Source organism: Neomonachus schauinslandi, chromosome X (assembly GCF_002201575.2).
Source record: "Neomonachus schauinslandi chromosome X, ASM220157v2, whole genome shotgun sequence".
In the NCBI taxonomy this organism is placed as follows: Eukaryota; Metazoa; Chordata; class Mammalia; order Carnivora; family Phocidae; genus Neomonachus; species Neomonachus schauinslandi.
The window spans coordinates 106,313,288-106,340,281 of NC_058419.1; the positions used below are offsets into that span (position 1 = coordinate 106,313,288).

Below are 26,994 nucleotides of genomic sequence, written 5' to 3' on the forward strand. Positions count from 1 at the left end.
TGGAAGCTCAGCCATCTTGTCCATATTAAAATGTGACAAGATGTCAGTTCTTTGATTAGTAGAAGGCACGTGATAGTCTTAGACCACACTCTGATAACCATTGTTTTATTACAGCAGTGGTCCTCTTTGCTGCTTCAAATCCTCTGCCTTGTTCAAGTAGCCATCACCTGCCAGGTGCGTGATGGAGCAGATCTGGGGTGGGGGTGGGGCTGGGGATGGTGCATCCCTTAACGAGTTCCCTGCTGATGCTGCCTGTCCTGGGACCTCACTGCCAGAACCACTGACAAAGAGTAACTGTTGGTAATGGTTGGAGGGAATGACAGGGAGATTATCCAAATATAATTGTTGGGGCATTGTGCTGTTAGTAGAAAACAAGAAAAACATCATTGCTTTTTTGGAACGTTTGGTAATTTTCAAGACTACTAAGCAATTACCTTTTTGTGGTGCTGTCTTGAGCATTCCATCAAAAAGACAAACAGACCCACATTTGGGGTTTATAACGTACTTCAAGATTATAGTTATAAGTGAAGTCTTTATCTCCTTCACTGGCCCTATTTTATGACTTAGTACAATTGCCTACAATATGTTGCACAATTGTCAGTCTGCCCAAAGAGGGGCTGGCATATAAATTCTAAAAGAGGTAATGACAAACTGCTCATCGCTCTTAGCTCCTGTATGTTCTCTGTGAGCCACAAGAGAAGGAACACAGTAGAACAATTGGAATTGGCACCTTTGGTCTGAGCTCAATTAGTCCAGCTGTGGAACTATGAACCTGCAAGGTTTCATATCTATCAGAGACCGAGAATCACTCCTCTGTCTTCAGATAAAGGAGAAGTCCAAGTGATTGTTTCATAGGTCCCTTTTCATCACAGCTGCCTTTTATCTTAAAAGGAAATTCAGTTCTAATTGCCTGTTTTCTTTCTCAAAGAGGGATTTGTGTTGTTCCATTTCCACGGTGCGTAGAGTTTGCCAAATTCATTTTTTCAAGAACTACCTCAATGAATTTTGCCTTGTTTGTGTGCACCTGTACTCTAATTTTCCTTAAATATACCCTTTTTTGAAAAGAGTTATTTATTTTAGAGAGAGCAAGCGAAAGAGCACAAGCAGGAGGGGCAGAGGGAGAAAGAATCCGAGCACACTTGGCACTGAGCGCGGAGCCTGACACGGGGCTCGATCCCATGCCACAACCCTGAGATCAGGACCTGAGCCGAAACCAAGAGTCAGATGCTTAACCAACTGTGCCACCCAGGCGCCCCTAAATATACTTTTTTAAAATTTCAATTTAAGTATTTAAAAAGTTAACACCAATCACTATCAGTAAAAGCTGGCTATAAGTAGAAGGAAATTATCAAGTTTATATAAAGCTATTGTAAACTTGATAAAATATGTAACGATTAGATTTTTAAAGGCTAATTTTTGTGCCACCATTTTTGTACATCAATTGTACACAAAACAATACTAGTGACTGTAATTAGTGGGTGTTTAGTACTAATCCCGCTCTTTTAAAAAAGAATTCATATTGGAATGTAGTTTTCTAGACGGCGCCATGAGTTAGAAGAAAGGGCAGTGAAGTTTGGCTCGTACTCACATTTCGTCACAGCTTCGTTGTACGATATTGGGTAAGCTGCTTAACTAGGCTGAGCTTCCATTGCCCCTCTATGAAATAAGGATAGTAAGTCCATTCTCTCCCACACACATTAGAATTGATGCAAAGATTGAGTGAAAGATAGGTGCTTGGTAAATCATATGGACTTTTAAAGCACTGTTTAAATGTAGGTTAAAAGCCATAATCAAAAATGAATAGTCACCCATTTGTTGTTGCCTGAGTCTGAAGGAATACCAAGAAAAGCCATAACGCAACCCACAAAAATGTGAGTTCAGGTATAATGCAGTTGGTGATTGCCTTCTGTCTGGCCATATAGTAGGTGGATGTTCAACTTTTTCTAACTGCCCAGCTGCTTTGCAGTGTGATCGTACCATTTTACATTCCCACTGGCATTGTTCGAGAGTTCCAGTTGCTCTCTACCCTCGCCAAGAATTGGTAGGGTCAATATATTTTTAAATTCTTAGCTGTTCTAAGGGTATGAAGTAGTCTATTATTCTAGCTTTAATTTCTATTTCCCTGATAACTAATGATATTAAAGATCTTTTCATGAGCTTATTTGCCATTCATATATTTATTTTCTTTGAAGTGTCTGTTCAAATTTCTTGCCCTTTTTTAAAATGAGGTATTTCTTATTGATTTTTGACAGTTCTTTTGTATTCTAGATACAAGGCTTAGATCAGATATATATTTTGCAAATATTTTCTCCCTGACTCGCCTTTGTATTTTTGTAAAAATGTCTTTTGAAGATGTGAGTTTGAAGTAAGGTCCAATTTATTTTTATTATTTTTTGGCTTTATAATGTGTCCTTTTGGGGCCTATTCAAGAAATTTTTTAAAAGATTTCTTTGAGAGAGAGAGAGAGAGCTAGAGAGTGAGCATGAGTGGGGGGCGGGAAGAGCAGAGGGAGAAGCAGACTCCCCGCTGAGCAGGGAGCCTGACATGACAAGGGGCTCGATCCCAGGACCCTGAGGTTATGACCCGAGCCGAAGTCAGAGGCTTAACAGACTGAGCCACCCAGGTGCCCCCTATTCAAGAAATTTTTGCCAAACCCACAGTCACTAAGATTCTCTCCCCATTTCTTCTAGAAGTTTCACAACTTTAGTCCATACATTTAGATCTATGATACATTTTGAGTTAATTTTCATATATGGTGTGAGATGTGAGGCAAGCATAGCTCCCTCACCATTTCATTTGTTTATAAGTGCTGAATAACTTAGAAAAATTTGGAGTGTAAGATCCAGGAAGTTAAAAAAAAAAAAGTCAGATTTCTCCATAATACTATACCATGGTCATTATTTGTATCCATGAGTCTTTTTTTTTTTTTTAAGATTTTATTTATTTTTTTGACAGAGACACAGCGAGAGAGGGAACACAAGCAGGGGGAGTGGGAGAGGGAGAAGGAGGCTTCTCGCTGAGTGGGGAGCCTGATGTGGGGCTCGATCCCAGGACCCCGGGATCATGACCTGAACCGAAGGCAGACGCCTAACGACTGAGCCACCCAGGCGCCCCTGTATCCATGATTCTTAAGCAAATATTCAGCATCATTTTGGTGTTATGTGTAGTTCATTATATGGAAATTATTTGGAACATAGCAATCGACATGTGCTATACATATAGGCATTTTACCAGAACATCACATTTATCTGATAGACCTCACTCTGTCCATTCAGGATAAACAGCAATTTATTTGAAATACTTCTGAGAATTTATAGTTGTGGGCAGAAAATTTATAATGCCATTGTATTCATTTTCTATGCTGCATAACATACTGCTGCAGAATTAGTGGCTTAAAACAATGCAGATTTATTACGTCATAATTTATGTGGGCTGGGAGCCTGGCTAAGCGGAGTCCTCTGCTCAGGATCCTGCAAGGTTGCGTTTAAGGTGTCACCCAGGACTCATCTCTCACCTGGAGGCTTGATGGTGAGAGACCTGTTTCCAAGCTCACACAGGTTGTTTCCTTGCAGCTCTAAGACCAAAGATCTAGCTTTCTGCTGGTTGTCAGCCAGAGGCCACCGTCAGCCCCTAGGAGATACCTGTAGTTCCTTGCCATGTGGCCCTATCACAACACGATAGCTTCCTTCTTCAAAGCCACCGAGAGAGAAAGAGTGAGTCTGCTAGCAATATGGAATCTTACATAGTGGAACGTAATCATGGGAGTGCCATCCATCCTCTTTGCCATACTCAACTGGTTAGAAACAAGTCACAGGTCCCACTCGCATTTCATTTTTTTTAAAGATTTTATTTATTTATTTGACAATGAGAGTGAGTACAAGCAGGGGGAGTGGCAGGGGGAGGGAGAGGAAGAAGCAGGCTCCCTGCTAAGCAGGGAGCCGGATGCGGGGTTCCATCCCAGGACCCTGGGATCATGACCCGAGCCGAAGGCAGTTGCTTAACCAACTGAGCCACCCAGGCGCCCACCCCACTCACATTTCAAAGGAAGGAGTTGGCACCAAGGCGTGAACACCAGGTGGCAGGGATCCCTGGGAGGACCCTTAAGGTCTCTCCACCATGGCCATGATGTAGTTGGGTTCCCACTCGGGATCATTGCCAGACCTCCAGCTTCACCAGCCAGTGGTTCCCAACATAGATGCTCTGGAGAATGCCCAAATGCTTAAAAAGATGTCCGGAAAAATCTGAAACAAAAGAATAAAAGAAATAAACATAGAAACTAAAAAATAGCCACACTCTTAAAAACTTTATTGTAGAGAATTTCATACATACACAAAGGTAGAAGAATATAATGAACCTTCGTGTGTCTGTCACCTATAGCTATCAACCACCATCCCATGCCAGTCTTAGCCCATGCACGCCTCCATCCACTGCCCCCTCTTGAATTATTTGAAACAAAGCCCTGGGCTTCCTATCATTCCATCCATAAATATTTCTGTATAAATGTCTTAAAAAACCAGTTTTTAAAAACATAACCATTGCACCATTTTCTCACCTAAAAATTAACAGTAATTCTTTAATATCACCAAATATCCAGTGTTCCAATTTCCGATTATCTTATGTCCTCATTCACTGATAGTTAGTTTGAACCCAAATCCAAATAATATCTATACCTTCAATATGTTGATAAGTCTTCAGTTATTTATTTAAAGATTTTATTCATTTATTTGACAGAGAGGGAACACAAGCAGGGGGAGTGGGAGAGGGAGAAGCAGGCTTCCCGCGGAGCAGGGAGCCCGATGCGGGGCTCGATCCCAGGACCCTGGGATCAAGACCTGAGCCGCTTAAGGACTGAGCCACCCAGGCGCCCCTTGAATAAGTCTTTTAAATCTCTCATCTGCAGACCCACTTCCATTCCATCTTTCTTTGTCTTTTTTTTTTTCTTGAAGCACTCATTTGTTAAGATTGGTTTTTTTTTTGGGGTGTTGGTTTTTTTTTTTTTGGTCCCGTTTCCCAGTCTGGAAATTGCTGACACACTACAATTTTAAAAAGTGAGCTTATTGCAAAATCAACTCCACAAATACTCTTCAAAGATTTACTAAATGGTCTTTTTCTTGGTAATTAAGTCATCTTTCTTTACTTTTCTTTCCTCCCTGCTTCCTGAATTCATTTATCTTGATCACCTCTGAATCAATAACAAAAAGTTTTGCAAAACTGCCATCTGCTTTCCCCTGGGATTTATATCTTAAAAAAATTTTCCTCAATTGAATTCAAATTGAATAAGAGCATTGAAACCAAGGATCCCTCATTAGACAGTTTGTTATTTCAAAGCATTTTCTATTTACCATGCCTTATTTAGAATCCAGTATAATCCTGTGAAGGCAATTCTGTTTGTTCAGAATGGTGTATAATTGGGAATAACTGCAATTCCCTATCTGACATAAAGTCTCTCGAGTTCTTTTTTATTAGAGAAATTTAATTTATTAGAAACATTGTACCATCTGAATCTATTAATGTAACATTCCTTTTAATTTATATTCCAAATTAATGAGGTTATACTACATCAAGAAGTAATCACAATTTTAAATCTGTCTTAAAAATCATTCACCAGAAGTTTGCATTGATTTCGTTTTTAAATTTATTTTTATAACATCATTATAATACATGCATGTACTGGAAAAATAGGACTCTTAGGCTTATTAAAAAAAAAAACCCAGTGACTCAACAATCCCTTTCCCTATCTGCCCTCACCCCAATTCTTGTTTCCTATAGACACTCACCATTTGATGATCTTAACTTTCCAAAATGTTGTGCCCATCTCTCATCCACTGTCATTGCCGTTCTTGTTTCCTCTGCCCTGGGGGATTATACCTTTTAATTTTTTTGGGGGGGGGGATATACCTTTTTAATTCTTTACCTGTAATTCTTGTAGTATTTGGGAGGAAGTGGAAATAAATGCATATATGTTCAGTTTGCCATATTTAGCTTTTAGTTTGCCATATTTTCACTTTCTGGTTCCTTCGTCGATAGTCCAGAATGGTGTAAAAGTTGGCACCCAACCCCTCTACCCCCACTGTCTCTGTGTTGTTGGAGGAGGTGGGTCTTTGGGCTGTCTGAGCAAAGTGTCATCCTGTAGTTTCTAGTGCCGTCTCCTGGCCTCCACGGGGCTGTGGCGAACATATCCCTCTCTGTCACGGAATGGCACTTCCCAGAGCACCATATGGCCCCGTGAGAATGTCTCGTGAGGCCTCTTCTCTCTTGACCTTTGTCCCTCAGAGGGACTGTAGTGTTGGTCGCTGGCCTGCAACACTGAGGGCCACCCCCACATGTCACCTGACTCTTCTGTCTTTGGGGCACGTGTCCTCCTCCCCCCCACCCCCCATCTCTTACGACGCCAAAGAGGTCAGGGAGTGAGCTTCGTGCAGTGGCGCGCCGGAAGGAAGTAAGCCCAGGTTGGCAGCCTCCGCCGGTTCCTGTGGTGCACGTACCGCCCCGGCTGCTTCCCGGCTTCCGGCTTCCGGGCTTCCTGTGGGGCCTGGAGCTGGGAGGAAAGGCGCGCGCCTGTCTCTCGGAGCTGCAGGAGCACACTCCCGCACGCCGCTGCCTTGGGGAGCGGGTCTCGGGGGCCTTCGTTCAGGACTGCCCGAGCCAAGAATGAGGTCGTTTTTCCTCTTCATTAAGCGCCTCGGTTACTCCTGCCTCGATAGCCCCGCTGGGCTGACTCTGCCAACCCTTTGCTGACGCCTGGGCTGGTGTCTGAATCTGCCGGCTCAGACACCCCAGACTCGACTCTGGGTTCAGAGAACTCCGGGCCGCCCTGTGTTTGTCTCTCCTCTTGGTTTAAAATGTGTGTTCTGGGTCGCTCTTGCGCTCTTAGTTCTCTGTTTTTACTCCACTTTGCTAGCCTCCAAAGAGCCTCTTTGTAAAAGTCACTGTGTGCCCTAATAAGAGACTGGTGGTACCCAGACATGGTGTTTTATCCAGGTAAACCTCCTCACACTGGTGTCCTGATGACAGAAGCATCAGGTCACAGGGCTGCCTTCTTCTGCGGTTGTGTTGATGACACTTTGTTTCTTCCACAGTTGACAGGCCTGTCAGAGTCTACGCCGATGGAATATTTGACCTCTTCCATTCTGGTCATGCAAGGGCACTTATGCAAGCAAAAACACTGTTTCCCAACAGCTACTTGTTGGTTGGAGGTAAGAATTGCATTTTCTCTTTGTCTAGAAAATCCCTTTATAATGTGCCTCCTGAAAAGGATCCCTTTCAGAGTTCCATTATTAAAATCTCACATGGTTATTACTCCCACTTCAACCGATACTGGCTCACTTGTTGGCTGTCTGAAATTTAACGTGACGTTTAAAAAGCCATAGGGGAAATCACCTCATGGGGTTAGACACCACTGAGTCCCCGAGAGAGACAGACAAATAATACCAAGTGCAACCGCTTCATGTTTCCCATTAATGCCTTTCTTCTTGTGAGCGAGGCATGATCAAATTTACGTTTCTAAAATTTTCTGGAAGGTTAGGAGAAAAGCAATGTTATTTTGATTTCAAATCCTAGAGAGCCGAGGGGCTTAAGGATAATTAAGGGTAAACAAGGTCACTGTCTGTTTGCTTTGTGTGGCCCACAGCACTTCAGATGGTGCTGCGCTAAGTGTCCTGGCTGACGATAACCTAGTTAACGGGGCTTATGTACTGTGTGTTAAAGAAATGGAGATTTAGATACCTGCGTAATTTTGGTTCACAGTGAAGGAAATGGCTTACTTCATAAGCCTGTGGAAGAAGGGTGGTTGGATGTGGATGGAAATTTTCCTCCTCCAGAAGGCCTACAACCCATTTCAGTTTGGGTAAAGGGGATAGTGCCTGCCTCGCGACACCTGCATCTCTCCTCTGTAGCTTCTGGAAGCACCATATCCTTTCATGGTGATCAGTTTTTGTGCCATTAGCTGAACTAGGCACTGTCAACCCTGAAACCTCTACTGTGAGGAAAAAGGTGCTGTTAAGAGACCATGTCTCTGTGTTTTTGTGTTTGTTTTTTTTAAGATTTTATTTATTTGACAGAGAGACACAGCGAGAGCGGGAACACAAGCATGGGGAGTGGGAGAGGGAGAAGCAGGCTTCCCGCGGAGCAGGGAGCCCGATGCGGGGCTCGATCCCAGGACCCCGGGATCATGACCTGAGCCGAAGGCAGATGCTTAACGACTGAGCCACCCAGGCGCCCCCATGTCTCTGTTTTTAAAGTATTTTGTTACCTTCTGCAAGTTTAAGACTATGTTTTGAATATTTGAGAGGCACCTTTCTACAGATTTTACTGAGGATGGTGACCACGTGGTTATTGAATGGAGTTCTTTCCAGAAGGAAGAGATGATAAAAGGCAATAAGTACTGGACAAGTCACGCAGAGGGCACCCAAGGCAGGCAGAGAACCCATCTGTTGTTCATTTCTGTTTATCTCGAGTGGAAAACCATTTCTGGAAGGAGCACTACCACCTGGAGTGTGGTCCTGAGCTGCTGAGGCCCTGGGGAGACCTCTGCAGTGTTTTGGTGACCCAGGCTGGGAGGTGGTTTGATGTGGGTCACGCTTAGTGGGAACACTAGCCATAGCTGTGGGTGATCACGTTAAGGGTGATACCAGGGGCATGGTATCAGAGCTCGCTTACCGTGAGGGGCATCGCTGTAGCAAACACGTTTGGATAGAATTGTGGACAAGTACAGTCTTCCTTTGAGCTGTGTAGCAGTTGCCTTCCTCTAAAATGCAGCATCTATCCCAGTTATTCCAGAAATGCTTTGTGATGAGAAGAAAAACAAAGTTAGTTTCTAGACTCAAATGATTTAAAACAGTGCAGGGTCATTCAGAAATCCTGCGTGTTGTGTCAAAAATCTCCTACGAAGCTGCCCCACACCTTGCAAGATGTTTAGCATCACTGGCACCTTTCCCACTAAATGCCAGCAGCTGCCTCCAATCATCGTGGCAACTAAAGATGCCCCACCAATTTCCTGAAATGCTTCCTAGGGGATGATGAGGCCCCTGCTGATAACCATTGTCTTAGACTAGGAGTCTTCAAACTTTGTTCCCCACATCCCTAAAAGAATTTTGAAAAACTAAATACCTTTTTGCAGTTTTTTTAAGTTGACATCTAAAATTTTCTAAGTTTATTTATTTTTATTTTTTTAAGATTTTATTTATTTATTTGGGAGAGAGAGAGACAGAGTTTGTGAGAGAGAGCACAAGCGGGGAGGAGAGGGAGAAGCAGGCCCCCCCCCGGAGCAGGGAGCCCGGTGCGGGGCTCGATCCCAAGACCCTGGGGTCGTGACCCGAGCCTAAGGCAGATGCTTAACCGACTGAGCCACCCAGGTGCCCCTTCTATTCTAAGTTTAAATAGTTGTGAAAGACATAATTTCTTTAATATTGTAAGTATTGACATTTTCAAACCTCAACAAAATTTTTTTAAAGATTTTATTTATTTATCTGTCAGAGAGAGAGACAGAGTGAGACAGAGAGAGAGAGAGACAGAGAGCGCACAAGCAGGGGGAGTGGGAGAGGGAGAAGCAGACTCACCACTGAGCAAGGAGCCCTATATAGGGCTCGATCCCAGGACCCTGGAACATGACCTGAGCTGAAGGCAGACGCTTAACGAACTGAGCCACCCAGGCGTCCCCTCAATAAACATTTTTTTAGGAAAGTTTTATGTTCACAGCAAAATTGAGCAGAAAATACAGAGAATTCCCATATGCCCAAATATGCATAGCCTCCCTCGTCATCAACATCCCAGACCAGACTGATACATTGGTTCCAGTCCAATGTAACCTACACCGACACATCATCATCACCCAGAGTCCACAGCTGATGTTAGACTTTTCTCTTAGTGTGGCACATGCTATGGGTTTTGGCAAATGTATAACGACATGTATCCACTATTGTCATGTTATACAAAATTAGTTTCACTGCCTTAAAAATTCTCTGTGCTCTGCCTATTCATCCATCTCTCCTCCCAGCCCATGGCAACCACTTATCTTTTTACCATCTCTATAGTTTTTTCCCAGAATATTATATAATTGGAATTTTACAGTAGGTACCTTTTTCAGATTGGCTTTTTTCACTCAGTGATACATATTTAAGGTTCCTCCATGTCTCTTCACGGCTTGCTAGTTCACTTGTTAGTGCTGAATAATAAAATAATACCCCATTGTCTGAATGTACCACAGTTCGTCCATTTACTTCCTGAAGGACACCTGGGTTGCTCCCAAGTTTTGGCAGTTATGAATAAAGCTGCTATAAACATCCATATGCAAGTTTTTATGTGGACATACGTTTTCAACTCCTTTGGGTAAATACCAACCAAGGAGCATGATTGCTGGATTGTATGTTAAGTTTTGGGGCTCCTGGGTGGTTCAGTTGGTTGAGCGTCTGACTCTTGGTTTCAGCTCAGGTCATGATCCCAGGGTCGTGGGATGGAGCCCCAAGTTGGGCTCCGTGATCAGTGCAGGGTCTGCTTGAGGCTCTCCCCCTCTCCCTCCCACTTGCACGTGTGCACACTCTCTCTCTTTCTCTAAAATAAACAAAATCTTTAAGAAAAGAGTATGTTAAGCTTTGTACGAAACTGCCAAACTGTTCCAAAGTGGCTGCCCCACCTTGCATTTCCTGCAGCAGTGCGTGAGTGTTACCATTGCTCCGTACCCTCACCAGCATTCGGTGCTGTCAGCGTTTTGCATTGTGGCCATTGTAATAGGTCTATAGGGGTATTTCATTGTCTTAGTTTTCAATTCCCTGGTGACATAAGATATTGAACATCTTTTCATATGCTTACCTGCCATCTGTATATCTTCTTCGGTGAGGTGTGTGTTAGATCTTTTGTCAATTTTTAAATCTGGTTGTTCATTTTCTTATCGTTGGGTTTTAAGTGTTCCTTGTATAGTTTGGGTAACAGTCCTTTATCTCTTCTATCTTTTTCAATTATTTTTTCCCAGTCTGTGGGAATGTCATTCCAGTCTTTCACAGGGCCACAGTTCCTAATTTTAACTAAGTCCAGTTTAGTACTTGTGTCTTCGATGGTCCGTGTCTTTTGTGTTGTATCTAAAAATCACTGCCGTACCCAAGGTCATCTAGGTTTTCTGCTAGGAGTTTTAACCAACTGAGCCACCCAGGCGCCCTCTGCTAGGAGTTTTAGACTTCTGTGTTTTACATTTAAATCTGTGATCTCTTTTGAGTTAATTTTTGTGAATAGTATGAATAGTATAAGATTTGTGTCTAGAGTATTTTTTTTTTTGCATGTGGATGTCTGGTTTTTTAACATCATTTGTTGAATACACGATTTCTGCTGTATTGTTTTGCCTTTGCTCCTTTGACTGTGTTTATGTGGGTCTATTTCTAGGCTCTCTTTTCTGTTCCATTGATCTGTTTGTTCATTCTCTCACCAGTTCTATACCTTCTTGATTACTTTAGCTTTATAGTAAGTACTGAAGTTGGTTAGTGTGAGCCTTCAAATTGTGTTCTACTTCCCCAGTATTGATGTGGGTGTTCTAGGTCTTTTGCCTCTCCATATAAACTTTAGAATCAATTTGTCAAGTTGTCGCCACAAAGTAAGTTGCTGTTATTTTGATTGGGATTGCGTTGAATCTGTAGATGCATTGACATCTTGACAATACTGAGTCTTCCTATTCATGAACATAGAATATTTCTCCATTTATTTTGTTCTTTGATATCTTTCATCAGAGTTTTGTAGGTTCTTCATATAGATCTTGCACATATTTTGTTAGATTTATACCTAAGTACTTCATTTTGGGGAGGGGAGGGGCTAATGTAAACAGTAATACATTCTTAATTTCAAAACTCGTTCATTGCTTTTATGTAGGAAGGTGATTGACTTTTATATATCAAACTTGTATCCTGCAACCTTGCTGTAGTTGCTTATTAGTTCTAGGGAATTTTTTTGGTAAATTCTTTCACATTTTCTACATAGGTTGTCATGTCATCTGTGAGCAAAAATGGTTCTATTTCTTCCTTCCCAGTCTGTATACTTTTTATTTCCTTTTCTTGGCTTACTGTACTAGCTAGGACTTCCAGTACAATGTTGAAAAGCAGTGGTAAGAGGGGATGTCATTGCCTTGTTCCTGATATTAGCGGGAAAACGTAAACTTTCTCTCCATTAAGTGTGATGTTAGCTGTAGATTTTTTGTAGATAGTGTTTATCAAGTTGAGGAAGTTCCTCTCTATTCCGTTTTCTGAGAGTATATATCATGAAGGAGTATTGGATTTTATCAAATGCCTTTTCTGCATCTATTGATAAGATCTTGTGGTTTTCCTCTTTAGCTTGGTGATGTGATGGATTACATTAATTGATTTTCAAATGTTGAACCAGCCTTGCATACCTGAGATAAATCCCACTTGGTCATGGTATATAATTCTTTTTATATATTGATGGATCTGAGGTATTAATATCTTGTTGAACAGTTTTGCATCCATTTTCATGAGACAACTTGGTCTGAGTTTTTTTTCCTTACAATGTCTTCTTTTGATTTTGGTATTAGGGAAATGCTGGCCTCATAGAATGAGTTAGGAGGTATTCCTTCTGCTCTGTCTTCTGGAAGAGATTGTAAAGAATTGGTATAGTTTATTCCTTACATGTTTGGTAGAATTTACCAGTGAACTCATCTGGGCCTGGTGTTTTCTCTTTTAGAAGGTTATTAGATATTGATTCAATTTCTATTCAGATTGTCTATTTTTTCTAGTGTAAGTTTTGACAGCTTGTGTCTTTCAAGGAATTTGTCCATTTTGTGTAGGTTACCAAATTATGGAGTTGCTCTTAATATTCCTTTATTATTCTTTTAATGTTCATGAGATCGGCAATAATGTCCCCTCTTGAATATCCTATTTTAATAATTTGAGTATTTTCTCTTTTTTCTTAACTAGAGGCTTATAAATTTTATTGATCTTTTGAAAGAACCAGCTTTTCTCTATTGATTCCTGTTTTCAATTTCATTAGTTTCTGTTCTGATTTTTAGTATTTCTTCTGCTTACCTCTGGATTTAATTTGCTCTTCTTTTTCTAGTTTCCTAAGGTGGAAGCTTAGATTATTGACTTCAGATATTTAGACTTTTTAGACTTTGTTTTTTTCCCCCAATTATACATTTAATGCTACATATCTCCCTCTAAACTGTTTTCCCTGCATTCCACACATTTTGATAAGCTGTGTTTTCATTTTCATTTACCTCAAAATATTTAAATATTTCTGTTGATGGGGTGCCTGGGTGTGTCAGTCGTTAAGCATCTGCCTTCGGCTCAGGTCATGATCCCAGTGTCCTGGGATCAAGCCCCACATCAAGGTCCCTGCTCAGTGGGAAGCCTGCTTCTCCCTCTCCCACTCCCCCTGCTTGTGTTCCCTCTCTCGCTGTGTCTCTCTCTGTCAAATAAATAAATAAAATCTTTAAAAAAAAGTAAATAAATATTTCTGTTGAGATTTATTTTTTTTTACCCGTGTGTTATTTAGAAGTATGTTACTTAATCTCTAAGTATTTTGGGATTTTCCAGCTATCTTTCTCTTTTTGATTCCTAGTTTAATTCCATTGTGGTCTGAGAACAGACATTGTATGATTTCTATTCTTTTAAATGTGTTATGGTGTGTTTTATGGCCCAGAATGTTGTCTGTCTTGGTGAATGCTTCATGTGAGCTTGAGAAAGCTGTATATTCTGCCGTGGTTGGATGAACTAGTCAGTAGATGTCAATTATATCTGGCTGATCGATGGTGCTGTTGAGTTGAACTATGTCGTTGTTCATTTTCTGTCTGCTAGGCCTATCTGTTTCTGATAGAGCGGTGTTAAAGCTTCCAACTCTTATAGTGGATTCATCTATTTCTCCTTGCAGTTCCAACAGTTTTTGCCTCATATATTTTGACTCTGTTTTTCGGCACATCCACATTAAGGATTGCTATATCTTCGTGGAGTATTGACCCTTTTATCATTATGTAATGCCCCTTGCTTCTTGATAACTTCCCTTGTTCTGGAGTCTACACTGTCTGAAATTAATGTGCCTACTTCCATGTTCTTGATCCTTTTTACTGTATATATGTTTTCATATTAAAGTGGGTTTTTTGTAGACAGTATACAGTTGGGTCTTGTTTTTTGATCACAGTCTCTGTCTTATAATTGATAAATGTAGACCATATGTGTTCCAAGTGATTATTGATATAGTTGGTTTAATATATCCTTTATTTTTCCCTGTTTTCTATTTGCTGCCTTTGTGTTTTGTTCCTACTTGTATCTTCCACACTTTTTCTGCCTTTTGTAGTTTTAATTTAGCATTTTATATGATTCCATTTTCTCTCCTTTCTTAGCATATCAATTATACTTCTTTTTTTCACTTTTTTAGTGGTTGCCCTAGAGTTTATAATATACATTCTAAACTAATCCAAGTCCACTTTCTTTCTTTTTTTTTTTTAAGATTTTTTTTTTTTATTTATTTACTTGAGAGAGAGAGAATGAGAGACAGAGAGCACGAGAGGGAAGAGGGCAGAGGGAGAAGCAGACCCCCCGCTGAGCAGGGAGCCCGATGTGGGACTCGATCCCGGGACTCCAGGATCATGACCTGAGCCGAAGGCAGTTGCTTAACCAACTGAGCCACGCAGGCGCCCCCCAAGTCCACTTTCAAACAACACTATACTGTTGGTACAAGTACCTTGTAAAAACAAAATATATCCTTTTTTTTTAGTTTTTTTAAAAGATTTTATTTATTTATTTGACAGAGACACAGTGAGAGAGGGAACACAAGCAGGGGGTAGTGGGAGAAGGAGAAACGGGTTTCCCACGGAGCAGGAAGCCTGATGCGGGGCTCGACCCCAGGACCCTGGGATCATGACCTGAGCCGAAGGCAGATGCTTAACCGACTGAGCCACCCAGGTGCCCCAAAACAAAATATTTCTTATTCTTCCCTCCCATCCCTTGTATCATTGCAGTCATTCATTCGTAATTGAATATATTGTTGCTGTTACTATTTTGAACAAATTGTTCATCTGTTAAATGAATTAAGAATAAGAGAAATAAAATGTTTTGTCTTATCTTATTCATTCTTGAATCCTTCTCCTTTCTTTATGTAAATTTGAATTTCTGACCCATCATTTTCCTTCTCCCTAAAGAACTTTTTTTTTTTTTAAAGAAGAAATTTTAAAAACATTTCTTGCAAGGCAGGTCTACTGGAATGAAATTCCTTCATTTTTTGTTTGTTGGGGGAGGTCTTTATTTCTTCTTCTCTTTTGAAGTTTAATTTTACAGGGTACAGAATTCTAGGTTGGCGGGGTTTTTTTCCTCTCAATACTAAATATTTCACTCCATTCTCTTCTTGCTCCCATTGTTTCTGTGGAGACATCCATTGTATTTTTATCCTTGTTCCTCCATAGGTAAGCTGCTTTTATCCTCTGGATTCCCTTGAGATTTTTTTCCTCTGGGATTTTTCCTGTTGAGTGTTCTCTAACATTTAAATGAGAGGAGTGGGATTTTATGATTTGTGGACGAATGTTTATTGCTAGAATGAGATAGGGTTTAACATTGATTTTATTCCTCTTCTTCCTTATTATAGATTTCAGTGCTGAAGTATTTTGTTTACACAAATATTTAGATGGGAATGGAAGAAGTTTGTTATAGTGATGCCACTCAAACTTTGAACTCCTTAGTTATTTGCCATGTATCACAAAAATAATTTGTTGTTGTCAACAAAATAATTCTAATGGTCTGTCAAGTGACAATTTATTAAAGTCCTCTTTCCAATTTGATGCAAGGAATGGATTAGAAATGACCTGACCTGCAAGATTTGTTTCCAAGCTGTGAGAATCATTTGTTTTCTTTCTTTCTGGGAAATAGAACAAAAAGGCTTTACCAAGACTTACCAAATGATTCCTAATTATAACCCTTACTCTTTTACTTGAAAGCAACTTGCTTAACCAGATATACTTAGAAAGGGTTGGGGAGGTGAAAATATTGTTAATTTCATTATACCTTTGTCAATCCAATAATTTTTGATAAAATGGTTTTATTGTTTTCTTAAAAGTTAAAAAAAAAAAAAACAAAAAAAAAACACCCGGAAACCTTGGGGCTGCAGGTTTTGCTTACTAAATCTGCAGAAAACACCTAACCTAATTGGCAAAGGTAGTCCTTACTGTCAAACCTGCTAAAAAACCTGGAGAAAAGGTCTTTTCAATTCAAATATGTTAATGTGTTTCAGGAAGCCTTATAAAAACCACTGAGAAATACATTATAGAATGCATTGTATGAAATAGAATCAGTCAAGATTAAAATTATGTAGCTCTAATATAATAAGTTGTAAGCAAGACAATAAATCGTTATACTTAATTTATAGTAATGCAATGTAATTTATAGGTAAAATAGTACCATATTTATAAGGAGAGGCATATGATAAAAAGACATGTTATTTCTTTTCTAAATATTAGTGTGTGTGTGTGTGTGTGTGTGTGTGTTAAACTCTGGCGTTTGGCTTTTGGGGAAAATTAAATAAAATCGAATGTAAAAATCAGAAATGACTTACTTATCTTTATTAGATACCATGGGTATACTTCCCATATGTATTTAAGAATAGAAAAGGGAATATACTACTAAAAAATAATTTGGCAGTATGTATTTTGTGCTAGGAGGAGATAGAAAATAATACACATTTTAGAAGAGGAAATAGGTAAGGATTATCTATAAATGGAGTAAGTTTTATAATGTGATCTGATAGAATATATTTTAACTTCCTTTTAAAATAACGCATATGAAATCTTTAAAAAAAGCCTGTGAATGTTTTATCCATGTGCTTGTTCCAACGTATTTTGAGAAAATTGATAATTCTAAAAAAATATTCCAGTTACATTTCTAAGATGCAGTGGTATCAGCCTATACAGCTTTGCCTTATTGAGATGATTTTGAAGTGAAAAGCTGGGAAAAATGCTTACTCTTAACTAAAAAAGAAAAGGCATTTCTAGAATTCAATATGAGTATTGAGAATAGCTGGAAAAATGCTTACCCTTAACTACATGAAAAAGCCATTTTTAGCATTCAATATTTCTTTCCATTGCTCCTTTTGCTTTGGATTCCTGGGCCTTATCCCTCAAGATCCTTGTGTCCTTTGACAATAGTTAGGAGAATGAAAAGGCACAGTTGTTAGGCAACAATTTGCATTATTCCCCACTCTACCATAATTAGTTTCCAACACCTGGCTTTACCTATAACAGGAATCTTTGTAAGACAGGAAGCTTTTAGAGATCCATGGGGTTTGCAGTAGTCATTAAGCAAGATTTCCCTTTGGTTTGGCCTGAAGCCTTAACTCCCTGCCCCTTGCAGTGTAGCACAGTAAGATCTGGATGGTGTCTTTCTTTTGGGTAGTGGAGTAAAGGTGGTTTTGGACACACAGGCTTTCTTTGGGACCATTAATTTTAGGAAAGAGTACCTTTGCAAATTGAGGATCTGGAAATTGAGTTCTTTAAAGCTTCTTGTGTTTGGATATCTCTTAAAAAGTCTTGGTGTATCCCCTGGAGTATGTGTGCCCTAGTTCGAAGACCATTACCTTTAGACTATCTTTTTTGAGTATCTCAACCACTTTTAATGGCAGACAATTCTATACTGAGGAAAGTTAGGGAGTCCTTTACAAAACGGTGTTCTTTGATTTTGGTGGAAAGATGGGCTCTTGCAATGGTGTGTGTAGTTAGCAGATAAAATGTTTATGGTGAATTGAAAGAACCCACTGTATTAATGATGGGGCCCCGTACGTCTACAGGTAGGTTTGCTGTAGGAGTTTCCCTGGGTGGAGCAAGGGCTTCGCTCGTGAAACCACTCTGGTCAGGGCAAGTGCACAGAAAGCTGCTTGGCATAACACTTGGTATTTGGTAGAAATAATTGATTCAAAGACCAGAAACTGTGATAAGTGGAAGTACTACGGTCTGCTTCTCAACCTTGGGCAAAAACTGACACAAAATGCCATGGTCATGTACTATGATTATAATATCTGCATTTCTAATTTTTAAGCATTACGGCCAGTAATAATTTGAAAACTCATTTATGTAAGCTTACCTCGTTGGCATTATTTTGGTGAATTGAAACTACCAATTGTAAAGCCCCTTTTTCTTTTTACTTTAAAAGCTAATGTCATTTAACAAGAAACAACAGGTGTTGGTGAGGATGCGGAGAAAGGGGAACCCTCTTACACTGTTGGTGGGAGGGTAAACTGGCACACCCACTCTGGAAAACAGTATGGAGGTGCCTCAGAAAGTTAAACATGGAGCTATCCTACGATCCGACAATTGCACTACTGGGTTTTTACTCAAAGAATCCAAAAATACTAATTCAGAGGGATACATGCACCCTGATGTTTATAGCAGCATTATCTACAATAGCCTAATTATGGAAACAGCCCAAGTGTCCATCAACTGATGAATGGATAAAGATGTGGTATACACACACACACACACACACACACACACAATGGAATATTAACGCAGCCATCAAAAAGAATGAAATCTTGCCATCTATAACCACGTGGATGGAACTAGAGTGTATTATGCTAAGTGAAATAAGTCAGTCAGAGGAAGACAAATACCATATGATTTCACTCATATGTGGAATTTAAGAAACAAAACAAATGAGCAAAGAGAAAAAAGAGAGAGACCATAAGAGACTCTTAATCTCAGGAAACAAACTGAGGGTTGCTGGAGTGGTGGGGGGTGGGAGGGATGGGGTGGCTGGGTGATGGACATTGGGGAGGGTATGTGCTATGGTGAGCGCTGTGAATTGTGTAAGACTGATGAATCACAGACCTGTACCTCTGAAACAAATAATACATTACATGTTAAAAAAAAAAGTAGGAAGGGAAAAATGGGTGAAACAGGTGATGGGGATTAAGGAGGGCACTTGTGATGAGCACCTGGTGTTCTATGGAAGTGTTGAATCACTATATTGTACACCTGAAACTAGTATTACACTGTTAACTAACTGAAATTTGAATAAAAACTTATATAAGAAGTTAATATCATTTAAAAACAAGTCAAGAAATTGAAATTTATATCAGTTTTTCCCTAAAATATTTCTCTCCCTCTCTGGTTTCATCTTGTTTCATTTTTTCCTCCCTTCCCCTATGATCCTCTGTCCTTGTTTCTCAAATTCCTCATATCAGTGAGATCATATGATACTTGTCTTTCTCTGACTGACTTATTTTGCTTAGCATAATACCCTCTAGTTCCATCCACGTCATTGCAAAAGGCAAGATTTCGCTTTTTTGATGGCTGCATAATATTCCATTGTATATATATACCACACCTTCTTTATCCATTCATCTGTTGATGGACATCTTGGCTCTTTCCATAGTTTGGCTATTGTGGACATTGCTGCTATAAACATTGGGTTGCACATACCCCTTCGGATCACTACATTTGTATCTTTGGGGTAAATACCCAGTAGTGCAATTGCTGGGTCGTAGGGTAGCTCTATTTTCAACTTTTTGAGGAACCTCCATACTGTTTTCCAGAGTGGCTGCACCAGCTTGCATTCCCACCAACAGTGTAGGAGGGTTCCCCTTTCTCCGCATCCTCACCAACATCTGTCCTTTCCTGACTTGTTAATTTTAGCTATTCTGACTGGTGTGAGGTGGTATCTCATTAAGGTTTTGATTTGGATTTCCCTGATGCCAAGTGATATTGAACACTTTTTCATGTGTCTGGTGGCTATTTGGATGTCTTCTTTGCAGAAATGTCTGTTCATGTCTTCTACCCATTTCTTGATTGGATTATTTGTTCTTTGGGTGTTGAGTTTGTTAAGTTCTTTATAGATTTTGGATACTAGCCCTTTATCTGATATGTCATTTGCAAATATCTTCTACCATTCTGTCAGTTGTCTTTTGGTTTTGTTGACGGTTTCCTTTGCTGTGCAGAAGCTTTTTATCTTGATCAAGTAGCAATAGTTCATTTTTGCCCTTGCTTCCTTTGCCTTTGGTGATGTTTCTAGGAAGAAGTTGCTGCAGCTGAGGTCGAAGAGGTTGCTGCCTGTGTTCTCCTCAAGGATTTTGATGGATTCCTGTCTTACATTTAGGTCTTTCATCCATTTTGAATCTATTTTTTGTGTGTGGTGTATGGAAATGGTCCAGTTTCATTCTTCTGCACGTGACTGTCCAATTTTCCCAACACCATTTGTTGAAGAGACTGTATTTTTTAAAAAAGATTTTATTTATTTATTTGAGAGAGAGAATGAGAGAGAGAGAGAGCACATGAGAGGGGGGAGGGTCAGAAGGAGAAGCAGACTCAGCCCGATGTGGGACTCGATCCCGGGACTCCAGGATCATGACCTGAGCCGAAGGCAGTCGCTCAACCAACTGAGCCACCCAGGCGCCCAGAAGAGACTGTGTTTTTTCCATAGGACATTCTTTCCTGCTTTGTCAAAGATTAGTTGACCATAGAGTTGAGGGTCCATTTCTGGGCTTTCTGTTCTGTTCCACTGATCTATGTGTCTGTTTTTGTGCCAGTTACCATACTGTCTTGATAATTACAGCTTTGTAATAGAGCTTGAAGTCCGAAATTGATGCCACCAGCTTTGCTTTTCTTTTTCAACATTCCTCTGGCTATTTGGGGTCTTTTCTGGTTCCACAAAAATTTTGGGATTATTTGTTCCATTTCTTTGAAAAAGTTGATGGTATTTTGATAGGGATTGCATTAAATGTGTAGATTACTCTAGGTAGCATAGACATTTTCACAGTATTTGTTCTTCCAATCCATGAGCATGGAACGTTTTTCCATTTCTTTGTGTCTTCCTCAATTTCTTTCATGAGTATTCTATAGTTTTCTGAGTACAGATTCTTTGCCTCTTTGGTTAGATTTATTCCTAGGTATCTTATGGTTTTGGGTGCAATTGTAAATGGGATAGACTCCTTAATTTCTCTTTCTTCTATCTTGTTGTTGGTGTATAGAAATACCACTGATTTCTGTGCATTGATTTTATATCCTGCCACTTTACTGAATTCCTGTATGAGTTCTAGCAGTTTTGGGGTAGAGTCTTTTGGGTTTTCCACATAAAGTATCATATCATCTGCGAAGAGTGAGAATTTGAATTCTTTGCTGATTTGGATGCCTTTTATTTCTTTTTGTTGTCTGATTGCTGAGGCTAGGACTTCTAGTACTATGTTGGATAGCAGTGGTGATAGTGGACATCCCTGCCATATTCCTGACCTTAGGGGAAAAGCTCTCAGTTTTTCCCCATTGAGAATGGTATTTGCTGTGGGTTTTTCATAGATGGCTTTTATGATATTGAGGTATGTACCGTCTATCCCTACACTCTAAAGAGTTTTAATCAAGAAAGGGTGCTGTACTTTGTCAAATGCTTTTTCTGCATCTATTGAGAGGAGCATATGGTTCTTGTTCTTTCTTTTATTAATGTATTGTATCACATTGATTGATTTTGTGGATGTTGAACCAAACTTCCAGCCCAGGAATAAATCCCACTTGGTCGTGGTGAATAATCCTTTTAATATACTGTAGGATCCTATAGGCTAGTATTTTGGTGAGAATTTTTGCATCCAGGTAATCAGGGATATTGGTCTGTAATTCTCCTTTTTGATGGGGTCTTTGTCTGGTTTTGGGATCAAAGTAATGCTGGCCTCATAAAATGAGTTTGGAAGTTCTCCTTTCATTTCATTTTCTGGAACAGTTTCAGAAGAATAGGTATTAATTCTTCTTTAAATGTCTGGTAGAATTCCTCTGGGAAACCATCTGGCCCTGGGCTCTTGTTTGTTGGGAGATTTTTGATGACTGCTTCAATTTCCTTACTGGTTATGGGTCTGTTCGGGTTTTCTATTTCTTCCTGGTTCGGTTTTGGTAGTTTATACTTCTCTAGGAATGCATCCATTTCTTCCAGATTGTCTAATTTGGAGACATATAGTTGCTCATAATATGTTCTTATAATTGTTTGTATTTCTTTGGTGTTGGTTGTGATCGCTCCTCTTTCATTCATGATTTTATTTATTTGGGTCGTTTCTCTTTTCTTTTTGATAAGTCTGGCCAGGGGTTTATCAATCGTAATTCTTTCAAAGAACCAGCTCCTAGTTTTATTGATCTGTTCTACTGTTCTTTTGGTTTCTATTTCATTGATTTCTGCTCTGATCTTTATTATTTCTCTTCGCCTGCTGGGTTTAGGCTTTATTTGCTGTTGTTTCTCCAGCTCCTTTAGGAGTGGTGTTAGGTTGTGTATTTGAGACCTTTCTTGTTTCTTGAGAAAGGCTTGTATTGCTATATACTTCCCTCTTAGGACTGCCTTTGCTGCATCCCAAAGATTTTTTTAAAATTTTTTATTGTTATGTTAATCACCATACATTACACCATTAGTTTTAGATGTAGTGTTCCATGATTCATTGTTTGTGCACAACACCCAGTGCTCCATGCAGAATGTGCCCTCTTAAATATCCATCACCAGGCTAACCCATCCTCCCACCCCCTCCCCTCTAGAACCCTCAGTTTGTTTTTCAGAGTCCATCATCTCTCATGGTTTGTCCCCCCCTCCAATTTCCCCCCTTCATTCTTCCCCTCCTTCTATCTTCTTCTTCTTCTTTTTTTTTTTTTTTAACATATATTGCATTATTTGTTTCAGAGGTACAGATCTGAGATTCAACAGTCTTGCACAATTCACAGCACTTACCAGAGCACATACCCTCCCCAGTGTCTATCACCCAGTCACCCCATCCCCCCCCCCCCCCCCCCACTCCAGCAACCCTCAGTTTGTTTCCTGAGATTAAGAATTCCTCATATCAGTGAGGTCATATGATACATGTCTTCCCCTGTTTGACTTATTTCACTCAGCATAATACCCTACAGTTCCATCCACGTCGTTGCAAATGGCAAGATCTCATTCCTTTTGATGGCTGCATAATATTCCATTGTATGTATACCACATCTTCTTTATCCATTCATCTGTCGATGGACATCTTGGCTCTTTCCACAGTTTAGCTATTGTGGACATTGCTGCTATAAACATCGGGGTACACGTACCCCTTCAGATCACTACATTTGTATCTTTGGGGTAAATACCCAGTAGTGCAATTGCTGGGTCGTAGGGTATCTCTATTTTCAACTTTTTGAGGAACCTCCATACTGTTTTCCAGAGTGGCTGCACCAGCTTGCATTCCCACCAACAGTGTAGGAGGGTTCCCCTTTCTCCGCATCCCCACCAACATCTGTCGTTTCCTGACTTGTTAATTTTAGCCATTCTGACTGGTGTGAGGTGGTATCTCATTGAGGTTTTGATTTGGATTTCCCTGATGCCAAGTGATGTTGAGCACTTTTTCATGTGTCTGTTGGCCATTTGGCATCCCAAAGATTTTGAACAGTTGTATTTTCATTTTCATTTGTTTCCATTAATTTTTATAATTCTTCTTTAATTTCCTGGTTGACCCATTCATTCTTTAGTAGGATGCTCTTTAGTCTCCTGTATTTGAGTTCTTTCCAACTTTCCTCTTGTGATTGAGTTCTAGTTTCAAAGCACTGTGGTCTGAAAATACACAGGGAATGATCCTAATCTTTTGGTACCAGTTGAGACCTGATTTGTGACCTAGGATGTGATCTATTCTGGGGAATGTTCCATGAGCACTAGAGAAGAATTCTGTTGCTTTGGGATGGAATGTTCTGAATATATATGTGAAGTCCATTTGGTCCAGTGTGTAATTTAAAGCCTTTATTTCCTTGTTGATCTTTTGCTTCGATGATCTGTCCATTTCCGTGAGGGGGGTGTTAAAGTCCCCTACTATTATTGTATTGTTGTCTGTGTGTTTCTTTGATTTTGTTATTAATTGACTTATATAATTGGCTGCTCCCACATTAGGAGCATAGATATTTACAATTGTTAGATCTTCTTGTAGGATAGACCCTTTAAGTAGGATGTGGTGTCCTTCATCATCTCTTATTATAGTCTTTGGTTTAAAATCTAATTTGTCTGATATAAGGATTGCCACCCCAGCTTTCTTTTGATGTCCATTAGCATGGTAAATGGTTTTCCAGCCCCTCACTTTCAATCTGGAGGTATCTTTGGGTCTAAAATGAGTCTCTTGCAGGCAGCATATCGATGGGTCTTGTTTTTTTATCCAATCTGATACCTGCGTCTTTTGATTGGGGCACTTAGCCCATTTACATTCAGGGTCACTATTGAAAGATATGAATTTAGTACCATTGTATTGCCTGTAAGGTGACTGTTACCGTATATTGTCTCTATTCCTTTCTGGTCTATGTTACTTTTAGGCTCTGTCTTTGCTTAGAGGACCCCTTTCAATATTTCTTGTAGGGCTGGTTTGGTGTTTGCAAATTCTTTTAGTTTTTGTTTGTCCTGGAAGCTTTTTATCTCTCCTTCTATTTTCAATGACAGCGTAGCTGGATATAGTATTCTTGGCTGCATATTTTTCTTATTTAGTGCCCTGAATCTATCATGCCAGTCCTTTCTGGCCTGCCAGGTCTCTGTGGATAGGTCTGCTGCCAACCTAATGTTTCTACCATTGTAGGTTACAGACTTCTTGTCCCGAGCTGTTTTCGGTATTTTCTCTTTGTCTCTGAGACTGGTAAGTTTTACTCTTATATGTCGGGGTGTTGACCTCTTTTTATTGATTTTGAGGGGGGTTCTCTTTGCCTCCTGGATTTTGATGCCTGTTTCCTTCCCCAAATTAGGGAAGTTCTCTGCTATAATTTGCTCCAATATACCTTCTGCCCCTCTCTCTCTTTCTTCTTCTTCTGGGATCCCAATTATTCTAATATTGTTTTTTCTTATGGTATCACTTATCTCTCGCATTCTGCCCTCGTGATCCAGTAGTTGTTTATCTCTCTTTTTCTCAGCTTCTTTATTCTCCATCATTTGGTCTGCTATATCACTAATTCTCTCCTCTGCCTCATTTATCCTAGCAGAGCCTCCATTGTTCATTGCACCTCATGAATAGCCTTTTTTATTTCAACTTGGTTAGATTTTAGTTCTTTTATTTCTCCAGAGAGGATTTTCTAGTATCTTCCATGCTTTTTTCAAGCCCAGTTAGTATCTCCCTAAAATATTTTTTAAGGCTATGAGTCACCAAATACCTATTTCTACTTCATAGGAGGGGAATAAAAAATAACAACAATAAATGTAATACTACTCTTACTATAATAGACATAAATAGTACTCCATAAACTTGACATAAATATTACTCCTTTAAGCTCTCTTGTACTTTACTTGAAAATATTCCACTGGGACTCCATTTTGCCTGACTGGTGGGACATTGAGTCTCAGTCCTTGTTAGGCTATCTTCACCTCTGCAGAGTCCAACGAGATTCCAAAATGTTTACGGAAACAAGAGAGGGGTTTCCAATCTTGAGCCCAGCCCCACTGAGCCTGTGCAAGGTGAGGCACCTGCCGTCTGTGCTCACATGGAACCCCCAGCCCAGGGTACCATGTCATCATCCCTCGTGGGGTCTGCCACTGACCCTTCTGCTTATGGGATCCTCAGATCTTTGGCCTCTTCCTCATTTGGAGGACTCTTCTCTCTCTTTGTCTCTTTCCTTACAGAACTTCTCTAATGAGTTCTGGCTTGGAGGAAGCAGCAGCCAGGGAGGAGGCTGTGTACCAGCAACTTGAATTTCACAGCTTCTAGGGGGGAGTTTGTTCCAAGAGACTGAGCACCTGCTTGGAGTGGGGGCAGGAAAAAGACGGAGCTCAAAACACAAATGAATATCCCCAGTGCTGGTTTTATACTACTATTTATAAATGGCAAATGTTACTGAGCATTACTCTTTACTCAGATGATCACATTCAATTATCAAAATTTTGCCATGTTTTAAAGACAGATGACTGAGTCTTAAGAGACGGAGTAATTTTCCCAGTTTTAAGTAGCAGAGCAGGGATTAGAACCCAAGTCTGTTTGGTTCCAAAGTTCATCCCTTATATTACATTTTCTCTCCTGCAGAGGACTGGTACTATTTCATTTTGAGCACAGGGAGCTGCCAGGATGGGGTAGCTACAGTGTGAGCTCCCAGATGACTCAGTGAATTCATCCATGGAACACCATTGCTCAGAGTTCTCCATCTGGTTGTCAGAGTGCATTTGCCAAGACTCCAGAACAACAGTACTGCTTTGGGCGTAATTAATGTTTGGACAATAACCGGTCAGCATGTTCAGCTGCTTCTTGAGGTCACTCCTGGGATATGAAAATAGGACCCCGGATTGGCATAAACAGGATGTTTGTTTTCTTTGTGCTCTGTCAGGGGGCCATTATTTCGGTCATCTAGAAGTTACACCAAATTGCTCAGGTGCAGGTTCAAAAGGGGAGAGGATATGGCCAGCCTAGTTTTGTGTTGTTTAAAATAGAAAATTGATGGATCTGAAATCCATTTCTGCTCAGTATGACTCTTGAAGTAGTGTTTTAATAAAGTCCTAACAGAACATTTAAAAAGTCTTAGATCAATTTTTAAATTGTATATCTTGACCCATAAATAATTCCTATTTATGGAGTCTAAAGCCAATGCAATCCGTGAATCAGTACAGAACATAGTAATTATGGCCCTACTACCTGCCCACCCCCCACCCCAAGCTGGAGTGATGGGTGATTCAGAAACAGGCTGGGCTCTTGGCTCAAGATGTTCATAATATGCTCCAGGGGCTTTTGAATGTTGTACATACCAGAATTATCCCTGACGCTTGTCAGAAATAGAGCTGCCTAGGCCCTACTCCAGACTCACAGTCTTAATTCATTTGGTCTGCTACAACAAGACACCCTGGGCTGGCTGGCTTAAAAATTGCACAAGTTTACTTCTCACAGTTCGGGAGACTGGAGACTCCAAGATAAGGCCCTAACATGGTGTCCTGCTGAGGGCCCTCGTCTTGTTTCAGAGTTGTTCCTTTCTCGCTGTTTTCTCATGTGGTGGAAGGTTCTAGGGAACTCTGTGCAGGCTCTTAATAAGACACTAATCCCATTCATAAGGGTTCCAACCTCAAGACCTAAGCACCTCCCAAAGGCCTACCTCCTAAATAT

The 26,994-nt window shown here is 40.1% G+C and overlaps 1 protein-coding gene across 1 annotated transcript in view; it reads left to right on the forward strand.

The window, feature by feature from the left end:
* PCYT1B (phosphate cytidylyltransferase 1B, choline) overlaps positions 1-26,994 on the forward strand; it is a 109,519-nt gene that overhangs the window by 30,538 nt on the left and 51,987 nt on the right. Inside the window, exon 3 of the mRNA XM_021705676.1 lies at positions 7,080-7,196. Coding sequence (XP_021561351.1) covers positions 7,080-7,196 — 117 coding nt within the window. The remainder of the gene's footprint in view (positions 1-7,079; positions 7,197-26,994) is intronic.